General features: G+C 33.2%; 1 protein-coding gene across 3 annotated transcripts in view; it reads right to left on the reverse strand.

The window, feature by feature from the left end:
* SCFD1 (sec1 family domain containing 1) overlaps positions 1-26,332 on the reverse strand; it is a 97,130-nt gene that overhangs the window by 50,077 nt on the left and 20,721 nt on the right. For all 3 annotated transcript variants that reach the window (XR_012120575.1, XM_073211415.1, XM_073211414.1), the window contains exons 8-14: positions 25,897-25,952; positions 24,846-24,931; positions 23,347-23,446; positions 14,916-15,055; positions 12,101-12,191; positions 11,415-11,488; positions 10,645-10,726 (exon numbers count right to left, since the gene is read on the reverse strand). Coding sequence is in view for 2 of the 3 variants with exons in the window: in XM_073211415.1 (XP_073067516.1) it covers positions 10,645-10,726; positions 11,415-11,488; positions 12,101-12,191; positions 14,916-15,055; positions 23,347-23,446; positions 24,846-24,931; positions 25,897-25,952 (629 nt within the window). In the remaining variant the exon portion in view is untranslated. The remainder of the gene's footprint in view (positions 1-10,644; positions 10,727-11,414; positions 11,489-12,100; positions 12,192-14,915; positions 15,056-23,346; positions 23,447-24,845; positions 24,932-25,896; positions 25,953-26,332) is intronic.

The raw sequence follows: 26,332 nt of genomic DNA on the forward strand, positions 1-26,332 counted from the left end.
ATGTTTAGCTCCCATCATTTTTCAGGGCTGTATTTGGATATTCCATCATCCAAGTGGGTAATATTTGTATGCTGTATTATAATAATCTGTGGTCTGTTTATGTCATTAGAGTATAAACTCCTTGTAATTACATGGTCATTACTGAATGGCTTGTGTACTGCAAGATGGCTGGAATTCTCTAAAACTCAGTGCTTTTTATAAATATGACAAAATAGCACATTAATATATTTCCAGTTATTTAGGTGTGTATTTCATACTGGTGGGTTTGAATGGGTTTTGCCACCATGAAAAATTATGTTTGCACAAAAATCACATAATTCATGAAATTATGTTTGAAGGTGCTACAGACAAATATATCAGTGGAATAGAAAAGAGTGCAGAAATAGACCCACACAAATAAAGTCAACTGATCTTTGACAGACAAGCAAAGTCAACTGAATGGAGAAAGGATAGTCTTTTCAACAAATGGTGCTAAAACAACTGACACTTACATGCAAAAAAATGAATCTAGACACAGACCCTAAACCTTTCATGAAAATTAAGTAAAAATAAATCATGACCTAAATGTGTAATTTAAAACTATGAAACTCCTAGAGGATAAAATAGGAGAAGATTTACATGTCATTGGGCATTAGTGATGGCTTTTTACATAAAATGCCAAAGGCACAACCCATGAAAGAAATAATCAATTAGCTGGACTTAATTAAAATTAAAAGCTTTTGTTCTGTGAAAGATATTGTCAAGAGAATGGGAAGACAAGCCACAGACTGGGAGAAAATACGTGCAAAAGACAAATCCATTATAGGACTTTTTTTCTGAAAAAGACAAAGAACTCTTAAAACTCAATAATAAGGAAACAAAACGATTCAATTAACAAATAGGCCAAAGACCAGAACAAACAACTCACCAAAATACGGATGGCAATAAGCATATGAAAAGACATTTCACATTGTATGTCATTGGGGAATTGCAAATAAAAAATGAGATACACTCCTATTACAACACTAAATGCTGGTGAGAATGTGGAGAAACAGGAATTCTCATTCATTGCTGGTGGGAATGCAAAATGATACACTCTGGAAAACAGTTTGGCAGTTGGCAGTTTGTGACAAATTCAAATATATTTTTACCATATGATACAGAAATCACTCTCCTAAGTATTTACCCAGTTATTGAAAACTTGTATCTACCCAAAAACCTCCACATGGATGTTTACAGCACCTTTATTCGTAACTGCCAAGGTTGGAAGCAACCAAGATATCCCTCAATAGTTCAATGGATGTGTAACTGTGGTACATCCAGATGATGGAGTAATAGTCAGCAATAAGGAGAAAAAACTATTAAGCCATGAAAAGACATGGAGAGACCTTAAATACTTATTACTATGTGAAAGAAGCCAATCTGAAAAGACGACATAGTATGATTCCAACTACATGACATTCTAGAAAAGACACCACTATGGATACAGCAACAAGATCAGTGGTTATCTGGATTCAGGGGAAGAGAGATAAAGATGAATGGGTGAAGCCCAGGTGATTGTTAGGGCAGTGACACTACTCTGTATGATACAAGTCACTGCATACTTGTCAAAACCCTCAGGAAGTACAAGAAGTGAACTGTAATGAAAACATGGACTATAGTTAAGTGATAATGTATTAAGACTGACTTACCAATCGTAACAAATGTACCCACACTAATGCAAGATGCTAGTACTAGGGGAAACTGGGGGTGGGTGGTAAGGAGGTATATGGGAAATTCTCTGTACTTTCCACTCATTTTCCTGTAAAGGTAAAACTCAAAAATAAATAAATAAATAAATAAATAAAGTCTATTAATTAAAAAACAAGATCCAAAAAAGACAGTTATCTTACGGAAAACAAAAAACAAAAAACACTTAATAAAGTATTGGCAAAATCTTGGGAAAATTTGTGTAGCTTTGAATAATAACATCTTTCACTTTTACTTCATGGGTGTTACATAAAACGGCTCAAAAGAAAATAATATAGAGGTGATTCTGAATGTGCTTCACGAAAAAAAGATATACTTAATAGTCTTCCATTTTAATGAATACAAAGAGTACATAACACATTTGTTTGGGTGTATTAATGTCTGCTATCACAGCATGTAACCCTAGCACGGTATTATATTCTTGGGATATTTAGTATTTAACATAATTGACCTTTAAAAAAAATCCATTGTTTTGAAAAGTGTATGGGCATAGGTCATTTTATTGCACTTCAAGGTACCACACTTTTTACAAATTAAAGGTTTGTTGCGGCTCTGACAAGACATCTAACAAAGCCATTTTTCCAAAGGCATTTTCTCACTTTGTCAAGTTTTGGTAATTCTTGTAATATTTCAAACGGTTTCATTATTACTGTATTTGTCATGGTTCTCTGTGGTCACTGATTATATGACCTGCTGAAAGCTCAGATGATGGTTACCAATTTTTAGCAATAAAGTATTTTTAAATTAAGGTATGTAATTTTTTTTAGACATTATGCTATTGCACACAGTATATACTATAGTACAGTGTGTGATACACTACAGTATGGCATGAACACAGCTTCTGTATGCATTGGGAAACCAAAAAATTCCTTTGACTTGCTTTACTACAGGGGCTGGAAGGTACGTCTCTACTTGAGGGGCTGCAATTTAATTTGAAAGGTGACTACTCAATTTTCATTTTGTTTACTCAAGGATGGAAATAAAAGATAAGACTATTTCTTAGTATTCAGAAATATATATACACTCATATATATGTATACTTACGTTAAGTATATGTAAGGTAGTATATAAGGAATGCTATAAGGTAGTAAGGTCAAGCTCATTTACACAGAATCTTAAAATACTTATTCAGGTGCTCTAGCATCACATGTCAATCAAGGTGTAAACATTTTCACTAAGATAAGAACCATCTGCAGATTTTACATTGGAAGTAATGAGAAGTATACAGGAAAGAAAGAACAATGGCACTATCAGGAGTCAGGTAAAAGTACGCAAAATTATTGAATACATGTCTTCAAATAAGACATTCTTGGCTTCACTTGTTAAATTGATTTGAATTGAAACAGAGGAATAGTGATAAAAAGCATGATAAAAAGGCAGCAAGACAAAATACAAAAAGTTCCAAGTCTGAGTTCCAGCCCTGCCATTAACTAGGGACCATTTAATCTTTTTTGGAGGTAAGAGATGGGTGTCTTGGTTCCTTCATTTATTAAGTAAGAATATTTCATAAAATGTGTTCTGCAGAATGCTAGTTCTCAGAGCTGTTATACGAAGTATTCCCTAAAAGTGTTCCTAAATCAAGAGTTTGAGAAATACTGGTCAAATAAATTTTTTAAATACATGATAACTGGGCCACCTTGTATATTACACTGCATTGTGAATCTTCAGTAAATTTTATTTCTAACCTTTTATGACCAAGGAAGAAACCTCACTGATCTGTGGAATTACTAAGAACTCCATCCCAAGGTCTATGTAAGTTTCACAGGAGGTTCATGAAGGACTCAGGAAAATGGGGACCAGGGAACAGAGGATTTTTTTAAGGGCTATGTTTGATTTATGACTTTCTACTCTATATATATCTAATCTTCAATAATTACTCTCTATTTGGCTATTTATTCTATGTGCTGTCATTGTAAGCTACCTCAAATTCTGTAGAATAAGTAAAGTCATAAAATCTGAGATATTTATTAAAAAAATAAGTAATGCATCTGTTCTTTCCTTTTAAACATTTTACTCTTCTTTTCAAGTCACTTCCCTCTTCATTTGTCCTACTGTATATTCCTGTAAGGAACAAATCTATAAAAATCTCCTGGGCTTTTCTATTCACAAATTATGTAACATATTCTCTGCTTCTTGCTATTGCAGGTCACTTTAAACCTAAAGCCAAAAATTCACGTAACAAATATCAATCTTTGGCTTTCACAAAGACTCAAAACAAAAATCTGTTTTTTAAAAAATCTGATTCAAAATAGATGAACACTAAACTTCATTTGAATTTTTCACTTTTATTAAAAGTATAACTGACACACAATAAACAGAATTTGTTTTAACTTAATGGATATACCATAAAACTATGACCACAATTTCAGATGGTGAACCTATCACTCATTACTTATTAAAGTTTCCTTGTAATGCCTCCCTCTCAGCTTTCCAACATTCCTCTTCCTGTTCCTATGCAAGTGCTGACTTGCTTTCTGTCACTACATATTAGCTTGCATTTTTATGAATTTTACGTCAGTGCAGTCATAGATTATGTACTTTTTAAAAAGAAGTGTGGTTTCTTTCACTCAGTGTAATGATTCATCCATATTGTTGTGTATCAAGAGTACTTTCCTTTTTATTCCCATATTATCAAGTCCTGACTCCCTCCAGTGCAGTCACTGTTCATCAACGCAGTAAGATGTTACAGAATCCTTAACTGTATTCTCCATGCTGTACTACTGTCCTGTGACAAACCTATATTGTGATTGCAAATTATTATGCCCCTTAATCCTCTTCCCCCACTCCTTCCACCCTCCCCAACATCTGCCCTTTGGTAACCACTAGTGCCTTCTCAGTGTCTATGTCTACTGCTATTTTGTTTCTTTAGTTTTGTTTTATTTTTATACTCCACAAGTAAATGAAATCATTAATATTTGTCTTATTTGGTATCTGGCTTATTTCAGGGAGCATAACCCTCTAGATCCATCCATGTTGCAAATGGGAGGATTTCTTTTCTTTTTATGGCTAATAGAAGATTGTTTCTATTTTAAAATTAAGTGACCTTAAAAAGACTAAATGAAGATGGAGATTTAATTACTGTTTAAATTGTGGGTAAAAATTAAAACTGAAAGATTGAAAAATCTCAAAAAAAACTTAAGTTGCTTTGCATATGTCTATACATTTTTTTTATTTCACTTTAAAGAAACTGAAATTGGAAATTATAGATGATCCCTAGTAGGTGTGCTTTATGCAAGAAAGAAAAGATTTCAGTCAGAGGACCTTTGTACTCAAAGGAAAGGTCTTGGCCATATACTGAAATTGACAGACTGTTGTACATTTCAGATCTTTAAAAGGCAGTGCTTAAAATGTATTTAAAGCACAGATCCTTTTCTGTCATTTTTATATTACTGACTTATCTGTTTAACATATCTCTTGCCCATTATACATACTAAGTGAATGCTCATATGACCTTAGTGTCTTTCTTTAAGGCAAGGGGAAAATATATTCTGGAGCAGAAAGTCTCCAGGGGACAAGCTATTAATGTCTTCTGCCTCTTCTCAGCCCAAATAAAAATAGTTACTATCAGAATCTGAAGAAGTTTTCTTTACTCCCAGTATGAGCAATGATAGCTCTTGAATGAGTAGAATACCCTTCATCTTCTCATTGACTATGGATTTCTGAAGACTACTTCCACATCTCCAAAAAGTCCAAAATTACCTTTCTCCAGCTCTTTGCCCTCACTTCTCCACCATCTGCTTTTGTGAAGATGAAGCATTATCATTTAGGAAGCCCCAATTTAATAGATTCATAGAAGTTAAATTAAAAGAAATAAAGATTTCTCAAAACTTAACAACCCAACTTCAAAATGGGCAAAAGAGAGTTGACTAAACAAAAATAGAGACTTGACTAAAAAACCCACAGAAAATACCTAAAATTAAAAAGACTGATTATGCCAACCTTTGCCACAGATACAGAGGAACTAGAACTCTTATACACTGCTGGTAGAAATGTAAAATGGCACATCCACTTTGGAAAATAGTTTCTTGATTTCTTAAAATGTTACACAAAAATATTATATGCTCCAGCCATTCTACTAATAGGTATTTACCCAAGATAAATGAAAACATACGTTCATTGTACACAAGTGTTGACAGCAGCTTCTCTGTAATAGCCAAAAACTGGAAACAACCCAAAAGTCCATCAACAGGTGAAGTGGATAAACAAATAATGTCATATCCATACAGTGGAATACTATTCAGCAATAAGAAAGTACTATTGATACATACAATACAGATGAATCATCACACTGAGTGAAAGAAGCAATGTGGAAGTAGTTCCCAGAAATTCATAGTCAGTGAGAAGATGAAGGGTATTCTACTCACTCAAGAGCTATCATTGTTCATATTTGGAGTGAATAGAACTTCTTCAAATTCTGATAGTCACTAATTTTATGTGGGATGAGAACAGGCAGAAGACACTGATGGCTTGTCCCCTGGAGACTTCCTGCTCCAGAACCTATTTTCCCCTTGCCTTAAAGAAAATACTGAAGTGTTGTGTTGTGTGAAACCAATGTAAGACTGTATACCAATGATTTTTAAAAAAACCCTCTTTTTGTACTCATATAATTGACATAAATAGATTGAAATCATATACAAGTAATTCTTTGTATAAGCAGTGAAGCATTATTAGCTGCTAGCTGTCAGCATATCAACAATGTGGCCAGCAGCTATTGTGTTTTACCGAGGGAATAAAGGGCATCAGTTAATCTGGTGTGTTAACTCATGGAGATCAACTAAGAGTTTCTATTTTATTTTGAAAACTTATCTTTCCCTAAGAAAGATACAGAAGTTGAGCCAAATTAAAAATAGCCCCCTAGAGGAGAGGGTGTGGTTAAAAGCTAACACTGCTAGCAAGTGCTAAGTCTTGTTCAGCATGTAGACCTAAGGCAGTATGTGTTTGCTTGATCAGATGATGTCTTTGGATTTAATTCAATACCTACCTCTTAACTTTCTCCACAGACAGCAGCAAAACAAAAATAAGGATTCAGCACCAATGAAGCCTCAACCCACAACAGTTTATTAACAGCTTGTTCTTTGCTGGCATTCGGATGTTAGAGCTCTTCCTCTCAGGTGGGAGCATTAGTGGAAAGAGGACATAGACCAAATCTCTCTCACCTACTATAACTTACGCATAGGCATCATTTCCTTTTCTTAGGTATTTGATGCTAAAAAGTAGTTAATTCAATTTGACGATGCAGGTGGGATAACAATAATTAAAATAAATTAAAATTTGTCTACAAATTATTTAAATAACTCCAGAAGCCATTCTCCAACAACCAGCAAGTGGAAAAGGTCATATATTTAGAAATGAAAGAACTGCTAAAGAGGTTTTAAAAGTATGGATTACTGAAAACAAACGAGGATTCAACAATTTACTCTTTAACCTATTAGACCAAAGTTGACCACCCAATCCACTAAAATCCTTAGACTATCAATAATTTTAAATGATATTATTTGCCAAAGTTGTTGTGAAATGGTGTGCAGGTTTTAACTTTCCCCCAAAACACTGACTGTCAGATAACTGCTAGGATTTTCAAAGAAATTAATTTCTTATAGTATTATGCTATAGAAAATGATCTAAGGAAACCAAAGAAGCAGCTATGATCTAAACATCATAAGAAGAAATATGAAAAACTGCAAAAAAGACAAATATCAAGAGAAATGTTTTGAGATCTCTGAATAAAAAGTTTAATAATAAAAATTTATTGCTTAGATGAATAAATGTTTACAAAGAAGTAAAGCTCAGATGGTCAATAAGTTCTGGTGATAAGAGCAAGGTATCATGCAGAAAAATACTTTCTTAATTACAATTAAATAGCCAGAGGTAGATGGTATATATAACATAGTAATGGTACAAATAAATATGCCATTTAAAATTTAATATTATGAAGTTTAATAATTATGGAAAACTATGAGAAGAAATTTTATAACTAAGAGTATTGAGAAATAACTTTGACAAGGGAAAAAACTTAAGAGATGGTTAACATTATAAGAGGACTCTTCACAAAAATCATTCCCATTTTTCTGTACTAACAGAATTTCTTATATATCAGGATAACTCTTAAAATGTGTGATTTACTAAATACAACTATAATTTATGTGTGAATATTTAAAATAAGAATGTTCCTTTATTAATGATATTTAAATACCTTCTGATATTAGTTGGGTTGCTTAGAGCGACCCAACAAAGAATGTGTGTCCTCTACATGACTATTTCCCTCTGCCAAAGTCTTTTAGAGTAGTTTCTTTAAATAAGATCCTGCTAAGGAAACGGTGTGTTCCTTAACAGCAAAACAATTATTCCAAAAATGTGTAGCTTTTATATAAAACCACTTAACACCTTGAATGACAAATTAGTTTCTTAGCGTGAAAGGCCCTGACAGATAATTAGCAGCCTTGGAAGAAACAAATTCTTTTATAAAGGGAGGCAAATGACCAAGCCTGACAGCAGAATTGTTTGGGTCAGGCAAGGTGGCATACTAAATAAAGTATCTCAGACAGATGACCTCCATTAGCACACACTGACTCTGAAAAACTCATATAATATCATTGGTGTAAAATTATAAATAAGCATCATAAAGAATTTCCTAAGTAAATTATGCCTTTAAAAGCACCATTTTTTTACGTAGGCAGCTATAATAGCCACCTTCCAGGTCCACACTTCCAGAACTCACCCATTCCACACACTCCTCAGTCCATTCTCCATTCAAAACGTAGATCATGTTATTAATCTCCAAATTAGACTTTCCATTATAATTAAATTCCTCTCTCACTTGACTCCATAGTCCATCACTTCTTCCCTCCTCACATCCCCATTAGTCTTCTTCTAGGTCCTCAAACACACCAACTCAGTTTCTTGTTTTAAGGCCTTTGCACCTATTAGTTCCTGGGCCTGGAATGACTGGTCCTGAGATTTCCACTAACTGGCTCTTTCTTGTGATTTAGGTCTCAAACTCAAATATAACCTTATCAAAGGTGATTTCCTAGCCACTTACTCCTAACCTCTTAGAGTAGCCCTTTCAGCCATTGTCTTTTACCTCAGAGCATCCCATTTTTATTGTTTTCACATGACCTAAATGACTGAAGTTACTTTGTTTTGGGTAATTTTTTTATTGTCATTACAATATTAGCTCCAAGAACACAGAAAACTCGTCTGTCTTGTTTACTATGGAATTTCCAGGGCCTTGCACTATACACACAGAGCCACCCAATAAACATGATTAAGTAAATTACTTTAACCAGAATTTCCTCAAACAATAAGCCATCATCTCTGACCTAGAGAATATTCACATAAATTTGTAGCAGGATCTTTGTAAAATTTATGAATAGGATGAAACTGCACTTTCCATAAGTATGATAGTTACTTTGGGTTACACAACTCAGTTTGGTAGTAAGAGCTGAGCTTGGCATTTTCCTGATTTTACAGCAGTGAGAACTGAGGTCAGAAAGTAGAATTAAGAATTAATAAACTTTTAATAATGAAAAAAAAACTCTTAAGTCAAAGTCGTTCACAAGACAGCTTAAATCTCAAACCACACAGAGGACTATGTAAGAATTGTTACAACCTCTTAGAATTTGCTTTAAACTGTGTGTTTATTTGCATGTAGCACCTAGGACACTGCCTGGCACACAGCAAGTATCAAAAAAATGTCTACTGGATCTTAAGATCCTTATTATATAATTATAGTTTAACAGATACAAATTAGTACCTGTATTTTATTTTGGTGCAAAAATATTAAAAAGCTTTTTATATTAGATTCACAGTCTTCACAATGTAAGCAAAGTCTTTCTTTCCTACTGAGGAAAATTCTCAAAATAGCTCTTTGTTGTATATTTCACCTGGTTATATATATTATCTCCACAGGAGACAATGACTTCAGGTAAACAGATGAAAGAGATGCTACATATGGAGAGGAAAATACCATCTGCAGACTCACCTACAGACTGCACAAGTATGTTTCTATTCCTATAGGTACATGAAAATACCAAGTTATCAAAATCAAGATGTGAAACAAAGGATAAAATTGCATTTCAGTTTCATCGAAATTATGTAAGTTTAAATTCCATGCCGCATAATGTTCATTATTTATATTAGCTTCTTTCTAATGCCCTTTGAGTTTATAAATCATTAAAAAAGGAGAATGTCTAAGTTTCTCTTCCATAAATCCAAGGTGTTATCAATATCTTTGACATGCAGCAAGCATATTTAGCTTTTTAACACTGGTTTTACAAATGTATCATATCACATGGAAAGGCAGGGTAATAACTATATCCTAATGTATGCTCAATCTCTTACTGGAATTTAGCTCCACATCCTGAGAATAAATGACAGGAGAATACTGAAGATCTGATAAAGTCAAGCTGAAATAGGGTAATCATGAATAAAGTAATCATGAATAAAGAACTGATAACATACAGAAGACACACTATATGTGTTTCAAAATCACAATACAACAGAAGACAGTAAGAAGCCTTATTACTAACAGACTCACCTCAAACTAAAGAATTCAGAGCCAAGTTACATAATGAAATCATGTTATCAATGGAAATTTTAGTACTGTAGTAAAAGGGATGTCTAAATCTGTATTACTGATAGACAGAAGTCTACTGTTAATAGTAATATGCATAGAGATAATAATGTTGCAGTACTGAGGCAACATAATAGAAACATCACAGATTCTACTGCTGAATATGTGGCGTTGGGCAAAACACTAATCTTTCTGGATTCTTAAGTTTCCACACTTGCAAAAAAAAGGAATGTAATAATACTACCTTTGACTATTACACCTCAATAAGATAATGAATATGAAAGTGTCTCACATAGTCAAAATCCTGCAAAAAAAAAGTTACATTATTGGTAGGGAGTTAAATTTACCTTTATATGTTCCAAAACAGCAGTGGCAACATTTGTATGGAGATCAATAAGTCTTTTTTTTTCAAGGAGTTCTGGTAAGGAACTGCAAATATCAAAAAAATTAAAAAATTACCCATTAAACTTTCCAAGAAAATGACAGAGACATTAGTAAACCCACCTGGGTGTTTCTCTCTGAGGAAACAGAAGAGTAAAACAGTGACCAAGTGACAAGTTAGATTGTCTCTCAACTGAATTTAATTTCTAGGCTTCAACACAGTATTTACTACTTTAATACAAATCAAATGCTTTCTTAGTTTAAAATAATCTTCCTCCCAAATACCATTATCCTCCCATTTCATTTCTGATTCTAAAGCTTGGAGATTTAGGATAAAATTATATGAATGGAGATATGATTTTATCTATATTTGTACAACATGCTTCCTCTGTCCTTGACTGGCATTTAAAGTACCAAACTGCTTAACCTTTAGTTAATGAAATAGCAGCAATGATAAAAAGTTAATAACAACTCACATTACTTTATCACCAACACCATGTTCTTGGTAAATTATCCCCATTATACAATTCTAACTAGTGAAAGAAGCAAATGATCTCCTATATAAAAGAGGGAACTGAAATCAGCATGCATATGTTAAAAATACAATTTAATTCTTTAAACTTACAGGCATAAACTCTTACCTACTATTTCTTATTAAAATATTAACTGAATCTTAAATTTCCAAAATAAATCTTACCAACAGAAAGACTTCAAGGAAGACACAGGGCTTACTCACCTAACAGCTGATGTTAGCTTAGCAGTATTGTCAGAAAGCATACTTATAGCTCCTTCATCTTCCCCTTCTAGTCCCTGGGAAGGAAAAAATGGTCTGGCAACTACTAAGATATCCCAGGTCCAGGCATAAACATCAATGTAGTCCTAAAATCACTGATAAATAGTAAGATTTACATCACCCAAAATAACAATTCTTCTCCTCTAAGGAGCAAGCATTTTTTTTTTTAGTTATAGGAAAGTTTTAGTAACCACCAATCTAATAAATGGTTAGATGAGTAAAAGAAGGATCAACTGGCATTTTCAGATAAAGAAATAAGCCCAAAGACTTGCCAAAGGTCATATAGTAATAAATAGTAAAATGGAAATCCCCAGTTAGATCAAAGTATAGTAGAACAAAGGTAAAAACATATATAGTAGAATGTACTAGAACATATATCTATATTTGGAACATATATCTCTAAAATGAAGCCACATTTATATTTTTCAAATCACAAATTCATATTGTTTCTAAAGCAATTTGTTCTTTTCAGATTTCTTTTTGAAAAAGATCTTTCACATAAGCCGAGAAGATTTTTGTTATTAAAGCAATGAATGACCTTGAATTTTTGAGAGAAAAAAAATTAACCTTTCTCCCTCCAGATGTCCTTCTGCTTCCTTACAATTCTAAGAAAGCAAACAGAATCTTACCATAATGCTTTTAAGTCGTTTAACCTCATCTTCCTGTGCTCTGTATGATTCTAGTTCTTGCTGAACTGATTCTGCAACTTCTGGGAATGGACTGAAACAGTATTGCAAAAGAGGAACTATGAGTATGACATTAAAATACTGATTTTTGTGTGAATTTTGAAATATATACAATGAGGATTTATTATTTTAAATGTATTTATTTGATTTGAGTATATTTTATGTAATATAGGCAGAAAACATTTGGCATAAATATACAACTATAATCCTTGCGATATCTACTTATAAACACTATTTCTTTAAAATGTATATCGTAATACTTATACATCTAAACATATTTAAATTTTATTTCAATTCTTTTCATTAACCATTACACCTATACAATTGTTGGGAAAAAAGTAAAACATTTCAGTGACTGAAAAACAAAGGAAGAGAGGTGAAGAGTATAACAAACATCAGTTAAATATTACCACCCAAATTAATACATAGTGTCAAAGGGTCATTGCAACCATAATGAAGACTTTAAAAATGTTACATTTTAGTAAGTGTGAAAAAAAATCTTTAAATTCTGTAAGCTTAATATTGTAGACTACTACTGGTAAAAATAGAACATAGGCCACAGTTTGTTGGTCTAATGCCTGGTATCTTCTAGGAGAGCACTGTTTAGCAGAAATTTCCATAGACTTCAGACTTCAGACTGAAGTCTGAAGACAGACAACTGATCTGCCATCACTGAACAGTTCTGGTAGAAAGTGTCATGCAGCACCAACTTCAATAATTCTACATAAATACATGTTGACCATGACATGGTTCCTAACATGAGTAGTTTTCATCTGCAGCCTTGGGAGAGGTCAGAAGCTTTTCCTCCTTTAAGCAAGAAAGGGTCATGTATCATCAGTAATGACACAAAAACCTTTCCCCCTTTCTCAGCCCTAACACTTGGTAACACTTCACTAATGATCAGCACATTTCATCCAATGTAGAGTGACAGGAATGACAGAAATTCCTGAAAGAATTTTGAGGAACACAGTCCAGTTTTACATGACAACTGCAAGTATCAACCCCAGCTCAGCTCCAGCAGACTGTATGTTGGCAAAAAGTTGCACCTACGCATGTAAAATGTGGTTGAGCTTGATGATCCTTAAAAATCTCTAGTATCTTCAGGTCTGAGATAACAGACAATAGTAACTGCTTCTATTTATTGAGCGCTTACTGCAATGTCAAACACTATGTTAAGAATTTGTCTCTATTCTCTCTTTTAATCCTGATCACAGTCTTGATGAGGTGCACACTGTTAATTAGGACCAGGGACTATGTCATCTGCCAGAATTGGGTTTTACCTCTGGTTTTGCCAATGAAAGCTGGATGGTTTGGGCAAATTACTTCTTTTAATGTCTCACTTAATCTTCCTGACAACCTTCTGAAACAGGGCGATAGGTAGAATTATCAAACCCACATTTTACTGATGAGGAAACTGAAGGTCAGAGAGATTGAAGTCACTTGTTTAACTCTATGCTGTCTCCCAGTGTCTTTGTGTCCACATTACTATTATAGTACAATATTCAGAGTGAAGACTATTCAGTGCTATTTTTATTTACAAACAAAAAATTACAGTTCTTATTATTCAATTGATCCCATTTGATTGTTCCTAAACATATGGTCTAAAGAAAATATTCAAAATCTCCATATTTGAATAGAGATTTTTTTCTTAAACATTTTTCTGTTAGGGAATGTGAACTTTAAAATCAACTTCAAAATATACTGCATCCTCTATAAATAATGTAAATATAATTTCTTGTACTTCACCATTCTGGAAGGAAATGTAGCCTATGAAATTCCAAACAGAAGAAAATTACTTAAAATAAAGTAAATTACAATAGTACCCAAAAGCACCAGTCAGAAAGAGGAAGATAGCGACTTTTCTGTGCAGAGAAAATAAATTTCTTTGTTATAGCAGTGCAATTTTTCAGTGTTAAAAAAAATTATAAATACAACATATAAAAAATCCCAGCATGCTGAAGCAAGTCTATATCCTACTTCTCCTGAAACACAGATTAGGCCAAAAGGAACAGCCATATCAAGGACATAGACTTATATAGGTAGACACATAGAGTAACACTTGAAGTATTCAAAATAATAATAAATAACCAGGTATTTCCATAATTACTGAAAACCATTTTTTTCTCTCAGAGGAACGATTTTATTTAGAATGATTTCTCTAGCAATATAACTACTAGATAACTTTTATAACAATTACTTCACTCATGAAATTCCCTACACTTTAAGGGGGCACAGTGGCACAATCTGTTATCTGCCTACAAAAAAAATCACATGGCAAATTATTACAATTTCTTCACCTCTCATTTCTGATGTACTTTGAATAAATCTGGTTTTCAAGCTTATATATTCTCTCCGCAGATATCTATAAATGGGATTTGTATGAAAGCAAACAAGGAACAAAAAGGAAAAATCACACGTCAATGTTTCCTTATCACAAAAACCCATTTTATCAGAAATGGTCTTGTAGAGAGGGTCAGTGGTGATAGCAACAAAATTTGGAAAGATTATCGTAAAATCTATAAAACCATATGGTACAAGCTTACTGAAGAGGGACATGGCCTCTACAAAAGAGCTAACAAAAAACAACCTAGGGATAAGGAAGAAATCAAGCAATAAAGATACATATCTATAGATTATTTAATAATAGCTCCTACTCATCGTATAGATGAACCCTCATGACCTTTATTTTTTTTCAATCAAATTCCTCAAGTCAGATAACATCTCCATTTCTTTACTTACTGATTTTTTTCTTACTTACCTTCCTTTATGTTTCTGCCAAAACTTATCAATTGGAGTTAAATCATAAGACTTCTTGTTTTTTCTCTTTGGTCTAGCACCAGCTGGAGAATTTTCCACTCCTGAAGACTCTTCCAAATTAACTCTGTTTAAGTGGAAATCCTAGGAAAACATAATTCTGTTTTAAATAATAGTTTTCTGAATTTACGAACCATAACGTTTCCTACCACAAGGAAAATAACGCAGGTTCTCGCTGCCTTTTCTAGTACTTCCAACAATAAACAGATCTGAAATTTAAAAGACCTTCCAATGTTTTGTTACACACAAATAAACTTTTAATTTTTTATGTATTTTAATTAAAGCAGATACATATGATTAAAATTTCAAAAAATATCTAAAAACCATGTTCTTGTTCTAGAAAAATATTTTTGCATATGTCAGTATATGCACATTCTTTTATTTTAAAGAGTGGGATTATGTTAAATGTATTTTGTACCTTACTTTCCTCATTTAATATATTTTAGAACTCTTTCTCTATCTGTATATGTACAACTACCTTATTTTCAACACGGCTACATAATGGTTCAATATTTGGCTGTATCTATTTGTTAGACCAGGCTTCCTGATGCTTAGTTGTAACAAACATAATCTTAAATATAATTTTTGAACTCTTACAGAATCTTGACATTCTGCCTAGTTACTAGGTTGACTGCATTTAAAAAAATTATTATAGAAATTGCAATAATAACAGCACTCCCTTTCACACTAAGAGTTAGTTAGACCAGTAGTTGCTAAACTTTTCTGCCTAGAAGTAATTTTACTCATGTAAGGACTTTTTTTTTTGCCCTTTCGCAAAAAACAAAAAACAAAAAACAAAAAAAAACCCCCAAAAAACAGGTCTAATGCTATTTTACGATCCAATCTACTCTACTCTGAAGAACAGTGAGCTAGAGATAAAACGTGGCTATCCATAAGGAAGCAAAATTATGAGAAAGAAAGTACATGGAGAAAATACCTAGCATGACTGTGATAGAATCATCTTAGGTCTAAGATTCAAGTTTTAAATTAATGATTAAATTTCTGGGGCTCCGAAATCAAATGTACTGAATACACTTTAATCTCCTCTTAATAAAACAAGGTCATCAATATTGACTCTAGTTTCTTAGATCATACCCTGTAACTATGTCAAATAAATCTTTTACAGAAGATTATTTTCTTGCCATTTTCCCTTATGACATAAAAAACAAGACTGCAAATATATAAACTCTAATTGCCACTGTGAAGTAACAAGTCTACTGACAAGAGTGTACCACATCATATTTCAACCTGTTAATATTATGTCTTTCTATAGACACCTCATTTTACCATAGGATAAACATGTTAGTAACCTTATTTCCTCACTTTTCCATCCTTATATCTTAACCTCACTTTGCACAACCAATCACCCATACAGGAAGAAAATACGATAAATAGATGTTAAAAGCTACATATGAGAAGAACTCTTGTTTCTAAAAAAATTATCTAACAAAAAAAAGATGAAGAGAAACATTTTAAACAGTTAAGCTTTATTAATTAGAATGCCTAGAGAAACACTATTTGCCATGTGACAACACAGTTCATTTGAAATTAAAGTAACTAGTTAGCAAAATTACTGCTCTAAAAACAGGACAGCATTATTATTACTAAAGTATTGATGGAATACATAGAAACACAAAATAATGAAGGAATAAAAGATGTTAGGAGTTTTGAGAAATAAAATAACAGCAGCAAGAACAGTTCCATTGTTTTTATAATAGCCAAGCAAATAAGGAAAAGTAATTTCAATCTTGAAAACTGGGAAATTAGAAAGTTCTGTCCTGTACTTGATCATGTTACAGAAACTGAACATTTATATGCAAATAAAAGACAAGAGAATTAGTTCTAACATGTAAAGTCTAACACCTGCTTCCACTGATATTCACACTTTCCTGACTTAGAAAAGTGGACAACGGTGACCCGAATCACAAGAGTAAATAAATCCCATTGCTAAAAACATGAATAAGTCTCTAGCAGTCTTGTTTTCCTTTCACAAGTTAAAGCAGAAGAGCTGAAACAGACAGAGCTCTGGTACCGAAAATATATTTGAATAACATAGGAGACACTTTTTTATGCAGAACTAAGATTTTATTCACACGAGGAGAAAAGCAAAGTAAAATAAAACTACTTTTGTTTGGCAAAGAATTGAGCCAAATCTCATAAAATCAGTTTATAAAAAACACCAGGAGAGAGGAACATGTCAAACTCTACCCTACAAGGACAGAGTCAATCAAATGCAGAAATGTGGGAAATTCTTCAGAAAAACAACCAATTCCTTCAAACAAAAAATGACAACAAAAAAGAGTGGGAGGGAAGAGAGGAACCACTGCAAATTGAGAAATTTAAAGAACATAGCAACCAACTTAATGTATAGATACTGTTTGGGTCTCTATTTGAACAAACCAGCTGTAAAGACACATCTTTGAAACAATTAGGAAACAATGAATACAGAGATTATATTAGATATTACCAAAGAATGACTGTTAATTTTGTTAGATATGATAATAAAATTATGGTACTTTAAAAAATATTTTTATGCTAAAATATTTATGCACTAATTGTGGGACAAGACACATAAGAAGTATATTGTCTGGGAAGCAGAATGATAGAATCATCTTAGGTCTAAGATACAAGTTTTGAATTAATGATTAAATTTCTGGGGCTCCGAAATCAAATGTACTGAATACACTTTAATCTCCGCTTAATAAAACAAGGTCATCAATGTTGACTCTAGATTCTTAGAACATACCCTGTAACTATGTCAAACAGATTTTTTACAGGAGATACACCTGGAGGTTCATTATAGTATCCTCTGACTTTGTCTTTTTATATGAAGTATTCCCTAATATGTCTTAAAATTTTATTCGTAACAGAGAAACATGATTCAAACTGCAACCCATGATTCTACACAATTACTATGGCAAATTCTACTTTGTGTTGCCATAGTAATTGTGAAAATACATGCTGAGAGGGGGCCTCATTTCCCTTAATTTGTAAGCAACTATGAGAACAGCTTCCCCAGGTCCATCTACTTCGGACAAGAACAAGAAATGCTGGAACAAAAAATAATTATTTGTTATTAATCTACTAAGGTTTGAGGGTCATTTTAGGTTGAGCAGCACAACCATACCTATCTTCAGTTCAGAGGCCAAGGTATTCTATACAGATTCAGCAATATCAGGGACAGTTTGATAGCCTTGTTTACTCTTACTAAAGCAGAATTCCTTATGACTCTAGGAATCATGACCTGAAAGCCTTCCACAGATACACTGCTGGCAATATGCAAACATTTTTTACCAGCCCTCATGTGAAAATCTAAACTCATAAACAATTTACTCAATTTCTAAAGTAGCAAAGTAGAATTTGGGCCTTAATGATTTAGAAATGTACTATCTAATACAGTTACCACTAGTCACATGTGACTACTGATAATGTGGAATGTGAATAGTCTGAATTGAGATGTAGGTATAAAATACACACTGAACTTTTAAGACTTCATATGTAAAGAGAATATATAATTAATGTTTTAAATTGATTACATATTAAAATGTAAATATTTTGGATATACTGGGTTATATAAAGTATATTAGTAAAATAAACTTTACCTTTTTTATCACTTTAATGCAGCTTCTAGAAAGTCTAAAACTACTGTTGTTAATACTGTATTTGTTAGCACTGACTTAGAAACACTGAACTTCGGCCAATGACAAGAAAAGAAAAAAATGTGCAAAAGATAAAAGAAGAAAAAAACCCCACCTAATTTAGAAAATTTGTAGAATCACTAAATTGAAAAGGAAAATCCTTGTTAAATGGTCCACATAAACACAGATAAAATAAATGTCACAAAATGTTACATGCCAACAACTAGGATATAAAGAATAAAATGGTAGCATCTAAAGCAAATCAGTAAGTAGTAAATAACATATACTCCTCTTTCTCTTAAATAAAATTTTAATCCAAGTTGAGAAATGGCAATGAATATGGACATATATTAGAACAATACCACTTAAAAAAAAATCAAGGATATCTTTCCTGGGCTTTTACACAGACTACATTCTTCAGTAGGAACTTCCCATGAACAACTACAGTTTGTTCAGTTATGAGCAATCTGTGCTTAGATTCAGTGAGTAAAAGTTTACATCATACTTTTGACTTCTACACCTGAAATTAGTTCAACATAGTACCATCCGAGAGTTTCTGTATTAATAAAGACTAGAAGATCAATAAAGTATCAATCTTCAAAGCAATTAAACTCTGAACTACACTTAGGCATCAATGACACTGCAATCCACGTCTTTAAGAAATGAATGTTTCTAAAATGCTTTTCTAATAAACTTTTAAAAGTATCTATTAATTTGGGAATACTTCCTTTGTTCTCTTGAAAGAAAAAACTTTTTTTAAGATTCCTACGTATATTAGTGTAAATTCTGATTTAACATTTCCAATAATAGTATTCAGCAGCAGAGGGCCAAAGGCACAAAGGGCACCTAAGACGTGCAAACAGGCCAAGTGAAGTACAAGATACTGAGATGAAATAACACCTGCCTCTTTGCCTAAGGGTAACTACTCATTTCAGCTCAACAATCAAATCCACTCCTCCCACCCAATATATAATAAAAAGAAATCGCAGCTTTCTAATTATGTACTTTGCTTCTTAAATACTGATAAAAGGAAAGGGGCGCTGCAAAGGTTTTCACTGAGAGAATGTACTTCCTTTGTTAAATTACAACAATCACCTTTCTGGCAGACAGGGAAGCTGCTGTGTGAATTTTCAGTTGTTTCCAAGCTCTGATAATCAATATTACTAATATTACGGATTTTCAGGCAAAGATATTCAAAAAGTTCCAATTTCAAGTTAACAGTTCCTATCTAGATCGTTTACTCCATCTTGTGGAGATAAAGGGTATAGTTATGAAGTATTATAAAAGCTTGGAAGAAACTTCAAAAGCAGCAGTTTTATCAAAAAATGGTGCAATTATAATTTTTGATATTTCAGTTAGTTTTTTCACATCTAGAAACTGTACTAAAATTAACAGGATTAAGTCAATGGAAGTTGTGCAGTTTATTGCAAACAATTTCTTCAAAGTGACTATTATTGTAAGACCTAGATAATCTAATAAAAGTGTAACGAAGACTTCTTAAAGAGTAATATGGATTCTGAGAACCTAGCCTAAGAAAGTTAACTAAAGCTGTGCATTGTTCTATTATTTATGACAAAAAATTACCCACATGTCCATAGGAATTCACTATTCTAACCTCTGTGCAAGCAGAGATCACATCTGCTTTGCTCACCATGTACTACAGTGACTAGCACAGTGTCAGTACAGCGTAGGCACCTAATATTTGGAGACATAAGGTTGCCAACTTTTATTCTGTGAAGATTAGAATAAAAAAAAAACCCTACCGTCTACTTTCACCATCTTATATTTTTAAAAGGATATTTTAAAGAGTATGAAATAAAAATTAGCGTATTATATCTTATAAGGATGCCAAGGATAATAAAAGGTAAAGCATTAAAAAATAGTATAAAGGTCAGTCATCTAAACTCATTTCATAGTCCTTCTCACTTCACTCTGAAAAGTTAAAACCTCAAAAATTAGTATTAGCCTCATCAGGTTCTGGAGAATCTCTGCTCCAAAGTTCTATTTCCCAATTATCTCTTCTGATAAGGCTGACTCAGAACATATTCCTTTGTATTGGAACTCCTTCTACATCTGTCTTATCTCCTGCACTCAAAAGAATCAGGTACTTTGATTTTGTCCAGAAATTCTTCAAGTTCAGAATTAGAAAGGATGCTAGTATCTCACTGCTCTGCAGAGCCTTCAGACTTCACTGCAGGAATGAAGAGGTGACTCCTGGGCAGTTTGCTACCACTAAGACCCTTGCCCCACCCAATAGTTAGGGGCCTACCAACCAAACCTAATTTGAGACTACCAAAATTATCTCATCATGACAATAATCCGTTTGGCTATTCATACTACCCCCCTTCAGATTCATCTCTCATTGTTACCTGACTCCTCAAACCCTTCTGTCATACCCTCTGGAACTCACACTTAGTTATCAGCAGGAACTCCTATTCTGAACATCTACTCTAAACTCCCACTGTACTTTCTTGCTCTAATTTAATTCCCATGGGCTATCCCTATACCCTTCTCAGATGGTAAACTTTTTTTTTACTTGTCACACATCTCATACCACTGGATCTGGGGTGGAATAGGTGTCTTCCTTGCTATTTCAACTCTTTCCTATTCTCTTCCCTCAAACAACTCCAGCTTTGAAACTCTGTCATCAGCCTATAATATGTTCTCAGTCAGAGGCAATTCTCCCCTCTGCACCTCTGGGCATATTTGGCAATGCGTGAAGACATTCTGGTTGTCACAACTGAGGGGGTGCTACTGGCATCCAGAGAATAAAGGCCAGGGCTGCTGCTGAACATCCCACACAGCACAGAACAGAGAATTACTGAGTAAAATGTCAATAATGCCAAAGGTTGAGAAATCCTGGTTTATAGGCATCCTGGTCACTAAATCTCCTATAGACCTATAGGACACACTTATCTCTTCCATCAACTTTTCTCTTTTGATCATTCCCATTGATACCCAAACATGATATAATTTCTCACATTAAAAAAAACTTTTTGACTTCATATCCTCTTCCAGCAATCACCCCTTTTCTCAGCTCTCCTATACAGCAAAACTCTTTCAAGATTGGTCTGTATTTACTCTCTTATGCCTCTGTTTTCAACATAGCAACTAGAATGATACTCTTAAAATGCATATCAGATGTCACCCACCTAACTCAAAACTGAGTGTGGCTTCCCATTTCCCTCAAATTAAAAGTCAATAACCTTACAATGGCCTGTAATGTTCCATGCTATATTGCTTCCTATGTCCTATTATTTAACTTCATCTCTTGCTCCCCGCTGCCTTACTTTGCTCTGTCCACCTTGGGTGTCTTGCCCTCTTTTAAACATACCGGGGAATACTGTTCTCCATAAAACTACATAATTCACTACCTTATATACTTTAGACCTCTCCTCAAATGTAGTTTTCAGTGAGGTCTTCCCTATTTTAAAATTGCAACCCTGCACCACTATCTACTTCTGTTTCCTTCAGAGTATCTTCTCCTTTCTGAAATGTTATATATTTTATTTATTGCCTGTCTCTCCTACCTGAATGTTAAGTTCCAGGAAGAAAAGAATATTTTCATTTGCTTTAGTTATTGCTAAAAACAGGGTCTAGAATGTTCTGTCAGAGAGGTTGAACTGAACTTCTCTTCTTCAGTTTCTTATCTGGCCTCTTAAAAGAAGCTTCCATGTTCCATTACTCAAGAGTTTAATTCAGTGGTCCCTTGATTCTTAGTGTCCTCTCTACTGAATCAGGGCTACTATTTCATCAATACTACCCAAGAGTCTCGAATGGCACAGGACTCTCGAATAGAGAAGTATAATCCTGGAATTACCAATTCCATTGGTAATCCTGAAAGCTGATTTATTTAAAGAAATACTTTACAGCTACAAGATAGATTTTAATGAAATAAACTGTTAAACCAAAACCACCTGTTGTATGTCTTTCACTTCCTTTCTATATGACATTTCAGACAATCTTTGCAATAATGATGCTATTACATACTACAATTATCCCTAGAGGCCTGGGCTAGGATTTAGTAAACTAGAGTGCTTATCTTGGCAGAGCCATGATTTGGGTTTAAATCCTTTAACTTCTGTGTCTTAATTATTCTATCAAATGGGGACAATTCTAGCCCTGTTATATAGTATCTTGTACAGAAATTATTTTTGTACATATTTTCTTCTCATTACCTTTGAAGACTGGGATTGTTTTATATATCTGGGTATGGATCTATACCCAATATTTAGTAGATGAATATATGCACAGATAAACACAGATTTTTGTCTTAAGCATGAAATTAGGTATGTTTAATTACTTCAGGATGGATATGGTGTAATATTAAAAAATACCTTTTACTTTTACCATAAAATCAGGCTTAACTAATTCTCAGAAAAAAGGGAGCAAATTACAGCTTTTCTCCCCAGGGAGAACATACAAAAACGTAGTCTGAGGCCAGAAAAAAAAAAGGTCACTCACTTTCCTTCCTTCCTTTTCCCCCCCATCATTGCCAACAATACCACTGATTTATCCTATACCTTAAAGGTCATAAATTTGGGACTTTAAATCTCCCTTCTTCACTATTCTCCAGCACCCACATCAAGTGATACTAAGTCCCATCACTTTTTTGGCTCACATTTCTCAGCTCCATTCTTCTCATCTTGTTTCTGGAGCCATGATGTTCATTTTAAATTAAGAGGACCACTGAATGTTACTACATTTTAGTAAAAAGTGGTATATTTAGCCTCTTACCAGTACATCATGCACCAGTGCTTGATATGTCCAAGTGTGGTGTAAAGGAGTTGCCAAATCTATGTTTCTGTCAACAAGGACTAATAAAGGCCTTTGGAAGCTGTAAATATAGTAAAAAAGGTTATGTAACTCTTGATATCAGTGTATACATCTGAATTTTTCTAATACTTTCAATATATATTATTTTGATATGAATAATAAGTATGCTAATATTAACATCCTATAACATTTAGCTTTTATAAAAACTTTTCTAGGATTGTCAAGTGATGATTTAGACTACTTAGAGCTTCTGTATAATGCTAGATTGTAAGTGTAAATTAAAAAAGGGGACTTTTTTAATGCAAAAAAATCTATATAAATACTTTTATGGAGTAATTTTTATAGTGATCAAAGTAAGACTAAGTTGCTTTTACTCAGGTTTATATTTCCCATTTTAAAAAAAAAAGGATAAAGGGGTAGCTATAGTTAGCTTCAGAGAAAACAGAGTAGGGTGTTATAAATTTGTACAAATATTTGACAGTTTCATAAATTACTATTTTTTTTCTGTAAATACAAATTCAAAAAAGCACTCCAGTGAAGAGGTTCCCAAAGCCCTATCCCATTATAATATATAAAATTAAACATGTCACAATAGTACCTAATTATATAATTATTCACTTGCCAGACACTTCATACACTGTTTAATTCATTACAATTTAGATGCGAAGTAAGCTATAGTTAGAGCAAACTGAGGCACAAAGTCATTTGGTTACCCTTTGTTTTCAAAAGTTGTAGAAATTTGCTTTAGAGGTACTACTGTATTAGGAGTACACATTAATTTTCGAAGGCATTGCTAACTGATTATATTAATTATATGTATTTTCTCCTTCAAGAGACTTCTGACCATTTTATAACTCATTACAACCTACCGGGTGTGAGACAGTGGACCCTTCCAACTGCACCAATCATAAAACTCTGCAATCAACAGCAGGAGTGGCACCCTTACCACCTATTATCATTTACTACTCCAGAGCTGGTGAACGGCAAGAGAGGACAGCTACAGCAGTTTCTTAGCTCAGCTGACATTTGGGGCTGCATGACTCCTCATTATGAATGGTGGTCCTGTGCACTGTAGGATATTCAGCACCATCCTGTAACACACCCCGCTCTATTCCAGTAACATCCATCAGTTGTGACAACCAAATACGTCTCCTGACATTACCAATTCTCACTGAGAATCATTAGCCTGTACCTGGATTCAAATGTGTATAAACAGAAAAATTTCTCCAAATAATAAAAATACAAACCAGAAATTTCTAACTAAAGAAGATAAATTAAATTAAATATTCTATTTGTATTTTCAAGAACAATTTGAGTCAAAACCCTGATCCTGACTACCTAATTAAAAAGAAACAAATTTCAATTACAAGTATAAGTGTGTTCTATCAGAAAAACAAACCAAAAAACTCTACAGATGTTTAATTTTCAAGTCCCTATAAGAATATTAACTAACATAATACCTGAATTGGCCAGCTCCAAGTGTGTCACCTGTAAAAAGACTGTTTCTTGCATCTCTTAGATTTTCCCGGAGTTTCTTGTCTAGTTTCTGAAAAAATAAAATTTTACATGAATTCTTAAAGAAAAATTTCACAGAATTTTATAAAGGGTAATAAATAATGTTTTCTTAGTTTCATAACTAAGAAAATTGGAATTTTTTAACAAAATAGTAATTCTAAAATCTAAATATTTTAGCTTCTTTACTGTTCAATATCATTGTAACTTGGACTTGAAAAGCCCACTGCATTTTCTATTGTGAGTCAGGCCTGATTTCTCCAACCATCACTTTTTGTTGACTATTTTTACTGTAGGTACAGGAAACACTTTGCACTAAGGACCCACCCTCTCTCCTCAAGCATGAGTCTGTTGTACCAAGGAAGGTGTTTATATAGCGGTGGATGCAAGAGGCTCCAGAACAGAAATGAAATATGTGAAAGAAAGCAACTCTTTACCTTCATTTGGGCTAATAAATGTCAAAAATATTAGCATCTCTTTCCTCACCTTTCCATATGACTTACCCTCTTTTCTTTTCAATAATTCTATAATTTCTCTAATCCCTTATTTTTTAATTTTTAAACCAAATTTTAAATGCTCAATTCAGTATAATATTTTACAATACAGTGGGACAGAAAAATGCACTTCACCATTTTAAAAATGGTTATGACTGTCAATAAATATTTGCTAATTAAAATTAAATATTAAATGGTTTGGGGGATCAAATAAGTATAAAATACTCAGAGACAAGGCTGAATGAGGAATATATGTTTTAGTAAAACACAAACAGGTCTAGAATAGCACAATTGTGTAAATCACTTTACTCCATCATGTAGACACACAGGATTATTTTTTATTTAGTGGAATTTCAATGTTATAAAATAAAAATCTTTGCCTTTGGTACTTAATATGTAACACACAGCAATTTTATGCTTCATATGAACAAATACATCTGTAGTACTTTTGGAAAACAACTGATACCTTACTATTTATCCACAATGCATATTTGCATGAACTCACCACTGCTACCATTTCTGCTGCTGTTCCTCTTGAACATCTGATTATAGGAACAGCACCTATTTTAACAATAGATGTTAGCAATGATTTCAGCTCTTAAATATTAAAATAGATACTTACACATCAGTGTCAAGAAAAACATACAATAGAGTATACAATTTCAGGTTATAAATATAAAAGGATTTATAATCTCAAGAGTAAAAGCAACATTTTAGAAACGGACCGTTCCATTTATAAAGAAAAGCAGGAAGTCAGAAAAAGACTATTTTTATATGGTGTTAGCCAATCACCAGATTGTTCAATGGATTGACTAAGCATTTTTACTTCCCACAGGCAGTTTCAAAGATTTACTCTCTACTCACTGGGTTCACTTTAATTTCACTTAATGGAAAAGAATGAGAAGAGCTTAGCTCATTTAGCAGTTTGGTATAGTTATTTT

This window comes from Manis javanica, chromosome 8 (assembly GCF_040802235.1).
Source record: "Manis javanica isolate MJ-LG chromosome 8, MJ_LKY, whole genome shotgun sequence".
In the NCBI taxonomy this organism is placed as follows: domain Eukaryota; kingdom Metazoa; phylum Chordata; class Mammalia; order Pholidota; family Manidae; genus Manis; species Manis javanica.